The sequence below is a fragment of the Epinephelus moara genome, chromosome 4 (assembly GCF_006386435.1).
Source record: "Epinephelus moara isolate mb chromosome 4, YSFRI_EMoa_1.0, whole genome shotgun sequence".
NCBI classification, from domain to species: domain Eukaryota; kingdom Metazoa; phylum Chordata; class Actinopteri; order Perciformes; family Serranidae; genus Epinephelus; species Epinephelus moara.
This window is the reverse complement of record NC_065509.1, coordinates 29,103,576-29,120,986: the sequence shown is the minus strand read 5'-3', so window position 1 is coordinate 29,120,986 and position 17,411 is coordinate 29,103,576. Positions and strand designations below refer to the sequence as shown.

At 39.9% G+C, this 17,411-nt stretch overlaps 1 protein-coding gene across 2 annotated transcripts; it reads left to right on the top strand.

Moving 5' to 3' along the window:
- The first annotated feature begins 84 nt into the window (after positions 1-84).
- Positions 85-16,536, top strand: lamp2 (lysosomal-associated membrane protein 2). Of its 2 annotated transcripts, none has more exons than XM_050043232.1 (9): positions 85-245; positions 2,988-3,103; positions 5,065-5,275; positions 5,367-5,528; positions 5,612-5,841; positions 5,942-6,049; positions 7,514-7,568; positions 7,662-7,832; positions 12,942-16,536. In XM_050043232.1, the coding sequence occupies exons 1-9, from the start codon at positions 200-202 to the stop codon at positions 13,085-13,087; spliced, it is 1,245 nt and encodes a 414-aa protein (XP_049899189.1). In that variant the 5' UTR covers positions 85-199; the 3' UTR covers positions 13,088-16,536. The 2 variants fall into 2 exon arrangements, with proteins under 2 accessions (XP_049899189.1, XP_049899190.1); XM_050043233.1 differs by lacking the exon at positions 12,942-16,536 and adding an exon at positions 8,859-12,758.
- Positions 16,537-17,411: the final 875 nt, after the last annotated feature.

Here is a 17,411-nt window from a genome sequence, read left to right as displayed (position 1 = left end):
TGTAAAACAGGGAGAGAGAGATTGAAAGCTAGACTGTAGTCCACACCTCCATCTGGTTTGAGACGGTCCCTGTCATATGACTTCCATTTCCTGGTACAGTCGGCGGCTCAGATACATCCCAAACACCGCTGACTGAGCGACCCTGTCGGATATTCTCTTCTTCTCTCCCGTGGCTGACACTTCAAACTGCAAGGCGACCATGTACCGATATGCTGCACTTGTTTTATCCCTCGCCCTGGGAATCGGTACGTATCATCACTTGAATTAGTCTTAAAATCAGATGCAAAAAGTGTGGAAAAAATCGCTGTCTGTTTCTGCGAAGTGACGTGATTAACGCTAAACTTATGGGACACTCCGGGCCTGGTACCTCTGGGCTAAAGCTACAAGCTGCTCTGGATAGAAAGATTAAACATAAGTGTATTATTTTTCTGTGCTCTTTAGTGTTAAAGACAGAAATGTAATCTGAGTGTGAATTTACTGTACGGGCCTTAAAACGAAAGCATCCCCGCCTGGTAAGTCGAGTAGCAGCCCAGTCGTGATGTTTTGCTAATGAAGCTAGCTTGCTAATTGTTACCTACGTCAACAACATCAAACTGGAGCGCTGCTAAGTCGCACTGTGCACCTCAATAAACTACATTTCCCCACGCAGCTGCTATATATGTTTTCATGCTGTGGTATAACATCCAAACAATGCACTGACAGTAACTGTAAAGGTAGCTTTAATAGTCATAGTAGTCATAGTGCCATTCCATAATGTGCTGGCTAGTCAACGCTAGCTAACTTAGCCGTTAGCTTGCTTATTAGATAACACTTGTTTTGAAGCTCAAGTTCGAGGTAATGATAAAACCTTCTGAGTCATGTCTGCTGCCAAACAACGACAGCCACACACACCAAGGTTAGGAGGCTATAAATAGTGTTTAAAACCCAGTTGGCACAACATAAAACGCATTAACAATGTGTCAACTGGCTAGAATAGTTAGCATTAGCAACGTTTGGCAGTTTACAGTAAGTTAGCACGTGACGGTACAACCAGAACGAATTACCGTTAAGCTAACGTTGTGTGAGGTAGTTAGCAAATTAGCTAGCCTTAGTCACAGCGGTACGTAAGATGATAAATAACAGTATATTATGACTAAAAAACAACAGACATTAAAGGAGAAACAAGAATCGTCATAGGCAAGATCACTTTTTATTCCAGGTGAGCGCTTGAAAGGAGGAATTACATGTAAATTGGAGTAATTTAACGTTAGTTCAGTTGATTCCTCATTTGAAACAAAAGGAGGAATTTTACAACGTAAATTCCTCATTTAAAACTAGCTTGATGCTAGCTGATGTTTTATTTAACAATATCTGTATTTTATCTTATTATAACAAACATTACAAATTAATAAAGTGGACAGTCTTGGTAGCAAATACAGTATACCATCAAATAAATAGACATGTAGCTAAGTAAAATGCAAAAAGTAACAGAGGTGAATGATGTTACAGTAATTGCAATGTAATGTCTGCCAAATCTTGCAGATCACATGTGCTGCTACACTTTGCAATCTTATCTTTATTCCTGTCGCCCCACCCTTAACCCTGTCTTTGGCTTTATTGATCATTACCCACATTTTATTTCAATAACTCCATCAGTGTTCTTCAGGTATTCATAAGAAACTGACAGCTTTCCTTTTGTAATTTATGTTTCCATAGCAATATATGTCGATTCATGCTTTGTTCACATTTTTCCATCCTGTGCCTATTTATTTTTTACCTTGTGAGAGACACAAGTCTTTACATGCATGGCCACTCTTTTTAGAAATAAAAATCACTTGGATAAATAGACAGGTTGCACAGCTTTTTCTGGTTATCTGGTTATCCAGGTCAAGATCCGTGTTCCAAAAACTTAAGACTACATTATATTCCCATGGTCAGTGAAAGAGTGTTCCTTTTTGGCATTGTTACATTTGACGGTTGTGTATTGAGTAAGTGAGTGGCTAGCTAATGTTTTTACGTTAATTTGATGTGCTGTAATTAAGATAGTGGTTAACTAGTTTTGTCACAGAGGTTATATTTTGCTTGTAGTGTGATAGTTTTTCTCAAAAGTTAATGTCTAAAGCTGACAGTTATGGTGTGACACCCAATTCTGTGACCTTGTGAGGAATTTCAGCTATGTTTCTACTGTAAATGTTTTTATCATACATTCACACACACTGCATTTTGATAGGCTTTAACAAAAATGGTGCTCCCATAGATAGGGTCACAGTGTGATAGCTGTGATTTCAGTATACTGAAGTCTGTGTGAGGAAAAAAAGACATATTTTAAGTGTTGACCAAGCATTGTCAGATGAGATGTCGCTAACATTATGTAGCCCCACAGTAAAAATACAGTATTTCTATAGCGTGTGACTCAGAGTTCATGTTTACTGCTTAATAGGTTTATGATACAAAGAGATTGTGTCAGGCAGCTGTTTTTGAGTTGTTGACAAAGCATTCTGGCAAATCCATATAGTGAACCTGATTGGACTTTGACCTCTTTTCTGTGAAATTGTATACAAGGTCTTAGAGCCTGTAGAAAGATACAGGGATTTATTGCAAGTATGACTGAAAATCTTTTTTTTTAAAGTGTGCTGTTGTTTTAAAATATTACTTTAGTGTTTTTTGTCAACTTGGGGTCATGTGATTCTTTTGAACATTATACTTTTATGACAAGTGAACTTAGATATTCCCAGCCTGTTTAGAAAATGTCCTAATCCAAGTTGAATTTTAGTACATGGCATTGGCGATGGTGGTCATCTGATGTCAGCTGATGTCTGAGTTTGTGGTTGTTTTCCTAAAAATGTGTTTGTTGGTTCTCATCCCTCTTATTGGAACAGACAAACTTTACATGAGTTTCCATTTTTTGCAGCTCTATCTTTAGTGAAGAGAGTAACCTATTAAATTCCAACTGGACTAATAATTAATTAGAAGAGGGAAAGTGGTGTAATGTTTCTTTCCTTTTCCAGCGTTCCAGCTTTCACACGGCACTGAGGTGAACGTCACTGACAAAGACAACAACTTATGCCTCTATGCCAATCTAATGGTCAACTTCTCAGTCTCCTATGACACAACTGACAATAAGGTAAGTGTCTGGTCTTAGTCACAGTAACCTCAAGACGTTCTCATATGATGGACTGTTTGGTACACAGTATTTAGTGCTGAGGCTGCACAGTATCTTTATGAGGTTACTTTGCTGATACAGTGAAGCAGCTCTGCTCTTATCAGGAGGCCTCGCCAGCGTGACTATCAGACAGCTCTTGTGGAAGCACATGTCACCATGGAAAGGGGAAATGAGGATAGTCACTACAAAGCAAAGAAATTCTTGCTATTCAGCATTTTAGTTAGTGAGTTTTCCTGGTGCACATCCTGCAATTGTTATGTCCTGTGTTTTCACGAGAGAGCTGTTGTGATAAAGAAAGCAGCTCACAGAAATTTAGGAAAATTTGCGAAATTTCATATTAGCTGTCTATTAGACCATGTTTGCAAAGGAGAAACTGATGAGAAAATCTTTATATTGTTTTTCTTTAAGAATTAGACATGCCTAAATTATTACTTTATGCCAAGCACATCAGATGAACAATTAAACTACACTCGTCTTACTTGCTTGGTGGCTGATGCTTTTGCATGAATGAAAATTATGCTATGTTCAGTGTCAGTGACTACATTTACATTAAATTTACATTTAATTCAATTCAATATTTACATAAAATTCAACTACTATTTTGAATATGACAATATTGTGAATTTGATAATATTCTGGTTGGATATTCTTAATTACAGAATACATTTCTTCTCAATTGACCCTTCGCTAAGCCCCGCCCCTTTGTGAAAGTCTGACAAGCTGTCGGAGTAAGCCTGGAGCCCACACTGTAACTTACTGCACTCCCTGAAGAAATATTATCACATTTTTGGAAAAATGAAAGAGTGATTCCAGAGAGAAGCAGACAGAGGGGTCTACAGTGTGTGTTTGAAAGATATATCCAGGATGTCAAACTGACTCAGCAGCAACAACAGGTTAAAAAGACAAAGATAGTTAGAAGCTGAAGTCAAACTGTAGGCTACAGATCACAGTGTAAAAGTGAACCACCACATCACTGCTGATCGCCACAGAAGACAATGAATATAAAGGGAAGCTTCTGTGCACACCGCAATGACACAAAGCTGGTTCAGTATCAGCAGACTTTCCCTGCTTCCCTTCACTGGTTCCTGTACAGAAGCAAAAGCAGCATGTGTTTACATTCAGTAGGCTATATCTTCAGTAGCTAGCTAGCTAACCCTACTAGCTAACCCTACACTTTCCAGGGTTTGATTTTGGTTTTGGAACAGGGAAGAAACGTATATCTTTTCCCAACCTCCCCAGGTAACGAGTATCATTAATACACGACGTGCCCCAGGCAGTTTGCAACTCAGTTCGGGTTTTTACTGCAGTTTTCGACACACAGCCTCTTGCCTGTGTACGGTCAGCTCTGTGAGTTGTCATGGATGCGTTGTACACAAACTAACTAGCCAACATTTTGCAAGGCTAGGTAAGAGATGCGTGCCCAATGGAAAAGCCCACATCTCTGGTCAGAGGAAGAAACAACTTTACTTTTAAACATTATGAAAGACTTACATACTAACCGGTTCTTGGATATGCTCAGATATCACAGCGCTGACCTTTTCAAGGAAGTGGTTGATGGAAAGAAAGAGGGAGGCTGTGTTTGCATGGTCGAACAAATCAAAAATACTATTTTTTTTAATGCAAATATCACAAGTGGCTCCAGCCGTTACACATTTCCATATTTTGACATGATGACAGCCATGTTAGGGCACGTTAATCGGGGTATATGTGGCTGCATGTAAATGGGAATTTTAGTGTAATATTGACTTTCATGAGCCATGCAAACTGCTTAGTAGGAATATTGCCTTTTTAGGAATAAGGGCAAAAAACGAAATATTTTATGCCTGTAAATGTAGTCAGTGTCACTGTCCCTGGAGATAAAACTCTGCTAAACTTTTTTTTTTTCTTGAGGTCTTAAAAGCTTACACTCTGCTCTCTTTTAGAGTGCAACAACCGAGTTTGAACTTCCTGAAACAGTCACATCAGATGGAAGTAAGTGTGATACCTCAAGCTCATTGTTGAAGATTAATTTTGGAGAAGGACACTCCTGGAGCGTGAACTTCACCGTGAATGGAAAAATGTACCAAACAGACACCATTACGTTTTCCTACAACCTTGGTGACACAAAATTCTTCCCTAAAGCATCGACAAATGGTAACTAATACGCCCCACAGTGCAAGACTAATATACACACATGGATGAAAGGCTTTGTACTAATGCTGATGTGTTTTTGAATTACTTTTAGAAACCGCAAATGTCTACGTGAAGCCTCACATTACAGACGTAGGCATGGACACCTGCTACTCCTGCAAGAGTAAAGAGGTGATCGAAGCTGATTCGGTCAATCAGACGCTGTGGAACGTGCTCATACAGGCTTTTGTCAGTAACAACATCACGAGTGAAAACAGTAAGTGCCGATGCAGTGTCACATCTCATCCTGCCTATGATATTTCTCTCCTGTTTACATTCATCGTCTGTTCTCTCACGCAGTCACTTCTTGTGCTGCTGACGTACCCACAACCCCGGTTGCCCCCACCACTCATGCCACCAGCACTGCGGCTCCCATCACAAATGCTACGATCATTGTCCCTACTACCACCACCCCGACCCCACCCCTCCCCACACCCACCACTGGGAAGTACCACTTCAAGCCCAATGAAAACAGCACAGTTTGTCTGATGGCTTACTTTGGCCTGCGGGTTGCTTACAAGCAAGCTGAGGTATGTTCATAAACAGTCTTGTTTTCCAGGTGATATACACGTGATCTTCCATTGTTCTTTTTGTTGATTTGATTCCCTTCTCTTCTCTTAATGTCCCAAGATGAACTTTGACCCCAATGGGACCACCATCTCTGGATCATGTGGAGACAACACCAGTGAGCTGGTGGTGGTGTCCAACACAATGACTATCATGCTCACTTTTGTCCATGTAAGTCTGATAAACCTGTATGGTCACATTTTCTCAGTATTTGACATTAAATGGCTTTACAGTGGAAACTGACAATTTATTCTCCCCTAGTGTTTCCAAGTGGTGTTATTGTTGGTGCTGCTGGCCTCCAGTTTTCCTCAGAGCTTAACAGCTATTACAGTTTCCACAGATACTTTGATCATTCTAACATCCACCATCTTTGCTACTGTGGATAGTAATTACAAAGAACCTACACTGATACTCTTTGGATAGCTATTGGGAGCACAAAAGCGCTATCCTCTTCCTGTTTTGGTTGTGCAGTGGTTGACATCATAGACATATATATATACATATATAGTGTCAGCCTGTTGCAGCTATAACATCAACATTGGCTTGAGTCAGAAGTCAAGACTGACTTTAAACAAATGCAGCTGCGTTTTTTTGGCCACTAAAATGTTTACATTTCTCAACTGATTTCCATAATTCAGTTTTATAGTGAAGTGTTTATGATCTTTGTGAAGTAGGAAAAAAAGGTTATGTCTCCAGTTAATTAGAATCTCGATATATATGGTTTTAATTGCTGCTACAGTGTGTGTCAGGTTAACATGAACTGAATTACTTACTTGTGGAGATGTTTGTATATAATTTAATTTAACTATTGTGGAAGTAGACAGCTTCTCAAATTGTGCTGCTAGCTAGCAAAAGATGTCTACTTCCACTTTATGGTTTATGATAACCAAGTGTATGTGTTTAAAAAAAAAAAACTAAAAACATGTTGGGCTGTCAAATACAATTTGTTAATTTCTTAAAACTATTTATTTAACACAAGAAAAATATACAGAACAAGGCAGGGGAATTTGTTAATAATAGATCAGTCGGTCCCCAGTCTTTTTGGTCTACTTTATTTACAGTAAGTTTGATTTTGTAGTCATATGACTAACAGCAACAGTGTCAGAAGTTGGACATTTCCACCATTTATCCTTCTTTTCTCCCGCTAGTATCGTGCACTCTTAATCAGTTAGTGGTGTTCAGGTGTTGCAGGTGTGAGACTGAGGACTAGTTCAAAGTTTACTGTTAATTTTGACATTTTTAAAAGCACTAAAATAGCACCAATTTGTAATGCGGAGTTTGTTTGTTACCTTAACTCCTAAACCCATATATGTGGATATGATTTCTACAGCAGCATCACTGTCTTTCCATCTTTATTGTTTCATTCTTCTGGTTGGGAATCTGTGAATTAGACAGACGAACAGTGCTGTAACTAGGGACCAGCATTACATAACTTCACAAAACTAGACAGGATGCTACAAAATGTGACATGTTCACTGACAGTATCACTTGACCCTGAAAAGAGAGAAGGGAAATGTTTATATCCTGGCTGTCCTTGATGCTGAGTCTCTGTTAGCCTTTGGTAACTGAGAGAGCTGAAAATGTCAATGTTAAAATACATTGTATTGATGCATATTTCTATTTTCTGTCCAACAGGACACAAAGAAATTCCGCCTACATGCTCTGAACATCACTGGAAAGACGAGCGCTGGTAATTACAATAAGTAAATCTACCCACATAGACCAGACACCACACTGAGAAGTAAGCTGATGTTTTTCTCTGTATCTGTGTGTTTCTTTCAAGGTGTGACGTTCTCTGAGGTGAACACCAACCTGAGTCTGTGGGAGGCGGCTGTCGGCAGCTCCTACATGTGTAACAAGGAACAGAGCTACAACATCACCAGCCAGCTCACCATCGACACCTTCGACCTTCAAGTTCAGCCCTTCGGAGTCAAGAACGGTGTTTTCAGTACAGGTAGGTTATTCTTTGATGTCTCTTAAAACAGACTCTGCTGACCAAACTGTTTCTTATTTAGAGCGGAGAGGAAGTGGGTGATGACGCCGAGAGGTTGTAACAAGATGAACTTTGTTGTGTTAGAAGCAAATAAATGAGTTGTTAGTTTGTACCTGTACTAGGGCTGAGTGTCATGTGGAAATTGGGTCCAATAGTGTCTTAGTTAAAGGCATGATAATATGATCATGTAATGTTTTTAATGCAATTAATTTTCCCAAAGAAAACAAAAAAACATTTTAGGTCACAGGTTTAAATTAGTACGCATTCAATTTTTCAGCTGTTTTTTAAAATTATTGGTTGTCCAGTAGCTCAGTGGGAAGAGCAGGCGTCCTAAAAAGGAAGTCACAGGCTGCTGCCACACAGCCTTAGTACTAGCTAGTGCTGTTGTACTTTATATTAACTTAACAAAGGGAAAGTGCTTGATCATACACATTTTAAAGTAGTGGTTTTTAACCTTTTTGGCTTACGTCCCCTTAAAATAAAGCAATTTTGCTAATAGTCCCTCCTCACAAGCCATCTGAAAGATTTTAGAAGAGGTGAAAGAGTTCAGTATTTCAAGAAGAAAGCAGAAATTAGAGGAGAATGTAATAATTCTTGTGACCCCCCTCAGACTGTTTTCTTGGGACTCTTTTAGAGGTCCTGACCTGTAGTTTTGGACCCAGTGGTTTAAATTCTTGACAGACAGTGCTATTTCTAATCAAGTCCATCCAAGGCTCAACTTCCTGAACAGGAAGTCTGGTTAATGTTCATCACCCTGATCACTTCAAAGGCACCCAAATCACCTCCCAAAGCAGGTCCTCATTTGTATAAAATGCATCTGTGTTTCCCAAAGATGTTCATTCAAATGAACAGTGTTATGTGACATCTCTAAAGTAGTGAGAATTAAGTGTTGTGTTGCCCACAGTTGATGGCAAATAAAACTGCTGTCGTGCTGCTGTGGTTTTAATCACTGTTTCACCTGTTGACTGACTCTTTCTTTATCTGCAGCCCATGAATGTTCATTGGATGACACCAGCATCTTAATCCCAATCATTGTTGGCGCTGCGCTGGCTGGCTTGATTCTCATTGTAGTGATCGCTTACGTGATTGGTCGAAGAAAGACTTATGTTGGATATCAGACCCTTTAAATCCAGTGTGCAATCAATATCACGGGGTTCCCAAGCCTGGTCCTTGGGTTTCATGTGCAATTGTTTTTTAAATTGGCAAATAACATAAAGATTCAAGAATCAAAATTTAAACTGAAGTCTCTGCTGGGAAAAAATCTGCAGTGCTGGAGTTTATTGGTCATTACGAGACATGAAAAGCACATGGAGTATTTTTGAATTGCAGTGGAGGGTCTTTAATGATGATATAATACGGAGTAAATCCATGTAACAACAGAGGGTTTGGTATTTTTCTCAAGGACCAAACTTGTCTTCCCCCAATGTTTGTTTCTTTTTTGTTGTTTTCTGGATGTCTTGTCTTTCCCTTATTTGTTGTGTTTTTTTGTTAATGAGCAAGTGCAGCATCCACACAACCCTTTTTATTTTAATTTAAAGGTATAATATGCAGAAATTGACAGCTACTGCTTGTAAACAGTGTCCCCAGCAAAAGTGGAAGCCAACCCCAAATGCACTATATTTGTGATTTTGGCACCGTGTCCACGATTCTCAGTTTCCTTTAGGATGCGTGCTGCGTACAGTCTGGCCCCTGGTCGCTACCTTTTTATTAAGTCCCGACTTCACCTGTGCCGTCTCAAACATAGTGGGTCATAAGTGATGACTGAGGGATTCCTTTTGTATGAGTCTATATATTTCCTAGAAGGAAAATCCTGCACCTTAAAGTTATTCTAATCACATGTAAAGTGACTTTCAGTATGCAATATTTAGAGTTCCTATGCAGGTACACCACACTAACAAAAGCCTCTGGACTTTAATTTTTCAAGTGTTTTTCGATGACTGACAGTCTAAATTCTTTGGATCCTGCACTTGCTCTGCAGACATTCCCTTGTTGTTTTCTTTTATCATTATTTAATCTTTGTGCACATTTTAGTTCCTTTTATGGTTTGGCTTTTCATCCCCACAGTTTTTCAAATTAAGACATAAAAGAGTTTTCAGCAGCATTTACGTCACAAATCAAAGGTAGATTGTCGGTCAGCTTTCTTTCTTTGTTCCCAGAAATTCATTAACAAGGATGAAGGTCTACTCCATTTGGAAAGTAGTCAAGGGAAATATGCTTTAGCCCATGTTTGTCCCCTGTAGAGCAGGAGAAACTTTGGAATTATTGTCCTGATTATGGGGCTCCAATCATCATATTAAGAATGTGAAAGTGTTTGTTGTTTGAGCATTAATGGACCTTTTTCATGGTGGACATTTGGGCATCAGGCAGCAAAAGTCCAGGTGTAACTAATGACATTAACGAGTGGCCCTGGAACTAGCAAATCATTAAATCATTGTTAGTGTTATTAACTACACCTGTGCTCTTCCTGCTGCACCACGTCCGCCATTTTAAAAGGTCTCTTACATTTGCACACGCTGCACTCAGAGAATAATATTAAAAGAAAGGCCAACTGTTATTTTCTCACTCAACACATTTTGGCATTAGGTTTAGAAAAGGGAGAGTTTTGATATGTAGATAGTCACTTTCAGCGCAGAGAATTCTGAAACAAGGATATATACATCTAAATGCACTAAGGCGCTCTTTACATTTTTACATTATGTTGAGTCTTTTGTCACATTATCTCACCTGTGTATAGGCGTGGGCTTGGCCTGAGCTCTGAAGGCTGCAGCTGGATCAGGGGACGTTAAAGCCCCTGAGAGCTTTGTTTCGAATCTAAAGTACTTCTCTGTAACATTTAGCATTCACAAATACACAAGCAGCAATCCAAAAAAAGGTCCTGAGGTATTTCTGCACGAAGAGTTTAATCCAGTTAGACATTTTATTAAATACGCTTATTTGCTTTCTTGCCAAGAGCTAAATCAGACAATTGATAGCACTCTCATGTCTGTCAAGCTACATCAGCACATGCAGCTCATACAGCACAAAGACTGGAAACAGAGGGAAAAACTAGTCTGGCTGTATCCAAAGGAAACAAAACCGCCTACCAGTCCCTCTGACGCTCACTTAGCATGTTGCATCATGTTTGTTTGGAGTGGTATCAGTCTTTTCATCTGACTCTCAGCAAGAAAGCAAGAAGGGTATTTCCCAAAATGTTAGACTATTCTTTTAAAAGCTTTTTCACTCCATCAGGACCTTGTAGGTGAGGTTTGATCCAGAATTGGCAAAGAACGAACATGCCTACACCTGACTTAGGATTCTGATTAAAAAGTAAAAAACAAACAACACGGAGGTGTGTGATATAATCTTGTGATACACAAAATTGTTGGCAGAAAGTTGTGTTTTCATGTAGTCACTCATAGTAAGAAACTTAAATTAAGCTTTCGGGAGCTTTTAAGTCAGGGAATTAGTGCAGGTTTGCTTTAATGCGACCCAATTGCCAGAATAAATGTTGGCATTGTACGTTTCTGCAAAGTGACGATGCTGTGGTAAATGTGTGGTTAGGTTTAGGCATAAAAAAACCTCTTGGGTAGTATTAGAGAGGGTTATGTTTTGACTTAAAAATACCCAGTTTGGTCGCAACAATCTGCGTCTCCCCGTTTTGTCGCCATAACCACAGCTAAAAATGTCCCAACATCTCGTTTAAAAATACCCGATTTTGTCGCCACTAACATGGCTGGAAATGTGCCGACATCACGTTAAAAAAATAATCATTTTTATCACCATTAACGCAGCTGGAAATGTCCTGACGTCTTGTTTCAAATGACATGGTTTTGTGACCACACACATGGCTGGAAGTGTGCTGACATCACCTTAAATATATTCAGTTTCATCACCATTAATGCAGCTGGAAAAACCCTGATGTCTTGCTAAAAAATACCCGGTTTTGGTGCCACAAACACGGCTGGAAATGTCACTAGTCTCCAACAGTGGTCCTCTGCTCAGAAGCCATCACGCCATCCACCATCCTCTCCTCCTTCTGATGAGAAACTCCTCTCATATACATGTAATCTGAACTAAGTCACTTTAGAAATGTTGATATAATAACGTTTGAAACGCACAAATCTGCCATTTACGGTTTGCATAAATACACAATGCCAACATTTGATTCTGTCGACTGGGCTGAGTGATGCAGCATCAGGGACAGAGGCAGGCCCCAGAATGTGTACTTCTTTAATAATAGAAAGCCAATGTGACACTTGGTAGTAGCTGTGTATTGTTGCTTAAATCTAGCTCAGTGTCGTGTACTGTCAGCCTTGTTCCAGCTCTTCAGGACTGGAGCGTCGCTGGCAGTACGCCACACTGAATATGAGTAGAAATAGTTTTTAAGTTGCTTATAAAGGTTGCTTTCCCAGGACATTGTACATGTGTATGAGTACTAACTATGAATCAAATAAGAGCTTTGATTGTTGCCTGTGATTGTTGTTGTCTTGTGTATTTCAGCTTTGTACAAACTCAGTTGCCTTAATTACAAAGATGGTTTTGCAGCACTGCTGTAAATGTTTATGTTTATGACATTTTCTTATCGTCAGTCTCCCTTGTTCTCATCTAACAGGTTTATCATCACAACAACTGTGCCTTGCTTTGTCTTGTTCATTCAGTAACTACCTAATAATGTTAAGAAACCTTTTTGGTAACATTGCACACACATGTTCAGCAAAGGGAATCCGTGCTGCAAAACCATCTCGTTACAGATCATTTAATGTGTGTTATGTGGACAGAAATGATTTCATCTCCATTCACTCACGCTGTTAGCTATACTGAATTGGATTTCAAATTGTGTGTCAGACTGAAGTGGAGCTTTTTAGTCTTTTAAGATTCATGGAAATAAAAATGCATTGCTGCCCTGGACACCTTTGTAAATGTTTATTGCTTTTGAGAAACTGCTGCTGTAAATACTTGGGAGCTTCTTCAGGACTTTGAGCCGGCTACATCTTTCTTTCAGCCATTCATGCCTTTAACCATTAATATTTTTTAATTCTTCTGTTCAACCTTTGAGACATTCACCTCTCTGCTCTCTTCACTCCCGTCTAGCTGAGGATTGCCAGGGTGATGCGACAGAGAGCTTCCTTGTTCCCATAGCTGTCGGAGTTGCCCTGCTTGTTCTCATTCTTATCGTTCTGATGGCCTATTTCATCGGGAGAAAGAGAAACATGGCCACTGGCTACGAGTCTTTCTAGTTAAACTTTCCTCATTCAGATCTTAACTCTCTTCAAAGGGTAGTCAGTGAATCGCTGCCTCTTTGCCTCGCTGCCTTTGACTAATTGTGACAAATTACCATAATGTGTTGTATTGAAGTTTCCATGTAGTGTTAAATGCTGTTGACTGTCTGATGTAAAGGAATAGTTTGACATTTTGGGAAATGTGCTAAGAGTTAAAGGAGAGGGTGGATATCACTGTTGTTTTGTTTGTTAATATGAACATGCACAAAGACTGCAAACAGAGGAAAACAGCTAGCAGCTTTGTCCAAAGGTAATAAAAACTTGTTTACCAGCACCTTTAAAGCTCACAGGAAAACTTGCTAGTCTCCACTTTCAACATTCAAGGATGGGTCCATTTGCATTTTTTTCTGGGTATTTCAAATGGAAACAGCCTCTCAGCCATTAGCAAAAGCAGTGACATATGTTAGGGCGCTGATAATATTATTGATTGATAGGGCTGTGCAATATTTTCACCGCTTTACCTCACCATCAGATAGCCCTTTTCAATGGGGAGCTGCAGCTGCTGTATCGCTCTCTTCAAAGCCACGAGACTCCATTGACAAAAACAGTAATTTTACCTCACAGAATACAGGAGTTGCCACCACAATTAGTTGATTGTGTGACTTTTGGACTAACGTGAACTAACGTGTCCACAGCAGTACATCGCTGAGCTTCTGTGCCAGTTTCGGGTTTAGAGGAATAGCTAACTTGGAAATGGATAATGCAATTCTCAAAGAAAGCTTGGCTCAGTCACAAACAGGCACATTAGGCGGACTGGGGGATTTATATGTCGCACCCTCATCATGCAGAAAGCTATGTCAGGTGGGAAAACGTTCTTAGAAGGGCTTAGAAACGTAGTATATTGACACTTAAACACAAGTACTTCGACCAATGTTTAAATGTTTGGATTTGAATACATAAAGGTGGGCATACCTTGTATGATTTGAGCCTGTTTCTGACCCGATTTTTGAGCCACACAACTCATTTTAAAGTTGGACTGTATTTCAGCTTTGTTGGGCGTCATTTGCCATGCAGTGTACAGAGAGGAGCGAGGACCAATCATGGCCAGGACATCTGCTCCTGAGCAGCAGTCAGATGTTTATAATCTCTGACGTCAGAAATTTTTGTCCGCTGTTGTGAGGCCGTCGTAGTTAATTTCTTTCTCACTGCACCTGTGCAAAGTGGCAAACAGAGCATCTAAAAGTGCCATGGTGACGCAACGCCTGTACACGCTGCCTTCTTTGATGTTTCTTCCCCTCCTGTCACGACTGATATGAACAAGAGAAACGTTGCCGGTAATAAGTTGCTGTGAACTGCAGTGTTGTAAATTTACAGACCTCTGCGGGCAAATATACTTCCACCTGCCTCAGAGCTTTAAAATGAACTGTCAACAACATGACCTGAGTGCTTACACGTACAGTCTGAGCACTCAGGTTGAGACTTGACGATCAAACCAACTAGTGTCAGCACATTAATCTTGAGCTGTGGCTTTACATCGCAGACGATTTATTTGTACAGTGGAGTTGGAAATGAGCTCAAGTCGTACAGTTTATGCCCAATTTACGGGACTACCAGGAAGCTACACAATTATTTAAAACCTCAAAAAGAAATAAACAACGGATCCACCCTTTAAATAGTTTAAAGAAACATCCCTAGACTCTAAAATGTTATTGGACTGAATGGATAAACATAGGTTGTTTGCGATGCTGCAAAAGGATATATATCAACAGTTTAACAGCTGCTTCATGTTGAATTAACAGACGTGAGAGTGGTACTGATGAACAAGAGAAGATTTTGCACATTTCCCAAAATGTCGGACTACACCTTGAAGAATTTCCTTCACTCATTCTGCCTGAACATTAAAGTTCACATAGACTAATAAGTAATAACTTGATTTCTTTTATGTGCCTTTGTTATATTTCCTCTAATCTACATCTGCGTTGTTGGTTCCACTTCTTATAGATTCTGACCTCCTCTCTTGCTTCTCTGCCTCTTTCCTCTGAGCCTCTGTCGACTGTAAATTTCCTCAGCCCCTCTCTGAGTACTGTTTCCCGCTGACTAAAACCACTAACCTGCTGTCTGTCTGTGTCTCTTTCTTTCTGTCTGTCTGTCTGTCAGCTGAGGAATGCTTCCTGGACTCTGATTTGAGCTTTTTGGTGCCCATTGCAGTGGGCGTGGCGCTCAGCTTCCTAATCATCCTTGTGCTTATCTCTTATCTGATTGGCCGGAGGAAGAGTCGCACTGGCTACCAGTCTGTATAATCCAACCCAGCTGCTTCTGCCTCTCGCACCCTCTCAACCCCTCAAAAACACTCTCCCTGCCCGTCAGCGCATCGAAAGCATCCCAAATTTCCTGCTCATTTCCGTTCGCCTAAAAATAAGCTTATTTCTCGTACACAGTTTAAAATTGATCCCAGCAACCTCCCCCCAATAGTTTCCTTAGGTTTATTTTTATTATTTTGCTTTGATGCCAATGACTGAATCAAGTACCAAAACATTTATGATCAATATTGCATCGTTTGATTGTAGATTGCATGTTTTGAAAATTAAATTTCTGGCTGTGAGTAGCCGTCCACCTCCTTCTCCCCCTGAGAGACCCCCCCCTTCTCCTCCTCCTCCTCCTCCTCCTCCTCCTCCTCCTCCTCTTCCTCCTCTTCCTCCCACCCCAGAGAGGCTTTTTCCCCTCTCGGTTTCTGTGCTGTATAATAGTATATGTGTAAATTACTCTCTTGTATAGAATGAATGACATTGATTTTTGATGACGTGAATGTAACGAGCAAGCTCCACTCATTCACATCCCCGACGCGACACTGTTCTCACATTATTTTTAACCCACATGTAACATAAATTAACACGTAAATCAAACACTACCTGTTGCACATATAGTCACTTAATTGTAGTTTGATGAAAGGGACACTAACTGAGACACTTTACCAGCATCGGGACCACTTTATTTTTGTTGTTTTGGGGAAATGTGTGATGTTTTATGTTTCTGTCACTCACGTTAGGGAGATTTATTTTCTTGAAATGTTCACTTCTTTTAAAAGAAAAGTATTTGGTGAGTTAATTACAGTGTTGTTCCCTCATAGTCTTGTATGAGATAAAACTTCAAACCTACATTGGTCAGCAGGATCAACCTTGACTGAATGTACGTTAATTTCTCCCGACACTACCCTCCATGTGATAGAGCGGTAACATAAACAGCATGAGCAGGTCATGAGTGATATTTAAGTCACACCGTTTCATTTATATGGCCCTCAGTGACATTCGATCACTCCTCCCCGCCCCCAGACAGTTTCGTGCCTTTCTGTTGTGCACCTCTGAGTTGCTTGCTTGAAGCTTGTCTCCATCTGATGAAGAATGTGACATGATGAGCTTGTTTAACACAAGTGGGGAACAAATTAAATAAAGTTTCGTTCTTGTTTTGTATCACTGTCATTCTTTTTAACGGCTTTACTGCTTGTAGTTGTGAGGTTTGCAGGACAGGAAGGTCTTGTGACGGCTGAATTCAGAGGTTAATGGTTGTAACACTGAACATTCACACTGCTGAGTAAACTAGAGCAATTGCTCAAAATGTACGTTAGACTTTGATCAACGGTGTGTCTTTTATAACCAGAGGCATGACTCTCACTCCAGTTCTTACTGAAATCAGACAGATATGCTGGTTTACACAGAGGTCACACCATTTTATATATGTTTTTTTGGGTAAAGCTATTAGCAGCATGAAATAATTAAAATGAGCTCTACCTTTACTTGCTGCAACATTAAAGTGATATATACACACAAATGCACCACGTTCTATAAAATACATGATTCTGAAACTTTACTTTCAGAATTCAAAGTATATTTAACTTGATTACTTTTACTAGTGAAAAAGCTCCTCAGTGTCAAGGCCCCAGGTGTGGATCAGATTCACCCTGAGATGCTGAAGGCTCTGAATGTTGTTGATCCTTCTCCTGTGCATCTAGCACCATCATCATCAACAATTGCCTGCAATACCAATGACATTTTCATCATCCTCAGCTGTAGTGGCTAACAAGCTAAACTACAGTAAGAGGTGTTAGCATTTAGCTCAAAGCACCGCCTCAGTACAGCCTCACAGAGCAGCTATGGCTGTAGATTTTTAGTCTTGTTACAACAAATAAGGATATACTTCACATTGTGAAAGTCATGTGAGAATGCATGAACTATATCCTCTTTTTGTTGGCCCTGATGGGGTCTGTTAGACCTCTAAACAAACTACTGTTATTGAACTCCAGTAACAGAAATCCAGATACACTTATTAGAGGGTGACAAGTAAAAAC

Coding starts and splice junctions, on each gene's coding strand:
- lamp2 (XM_050043232.1), top strand. CDS start 200: ATGTACCGATATGCTGCACTTGTTTTATCCCTCGCCCTGGGAATCG. Junction 3,104..5,064: donor ATGACACAACTGACAATAAG/GTAAGTGTCTGG, acceptor GCTCTCTTTTAG/AGTGCAACAACCGAGTTTGA. Junction 5,842..5,941: donor TTGCTTACAAGCAAGCTGAG/GTATGTTCATAA, acceptor TAATGTCCCAAG/ATGAACTTTGACCCCAATGG.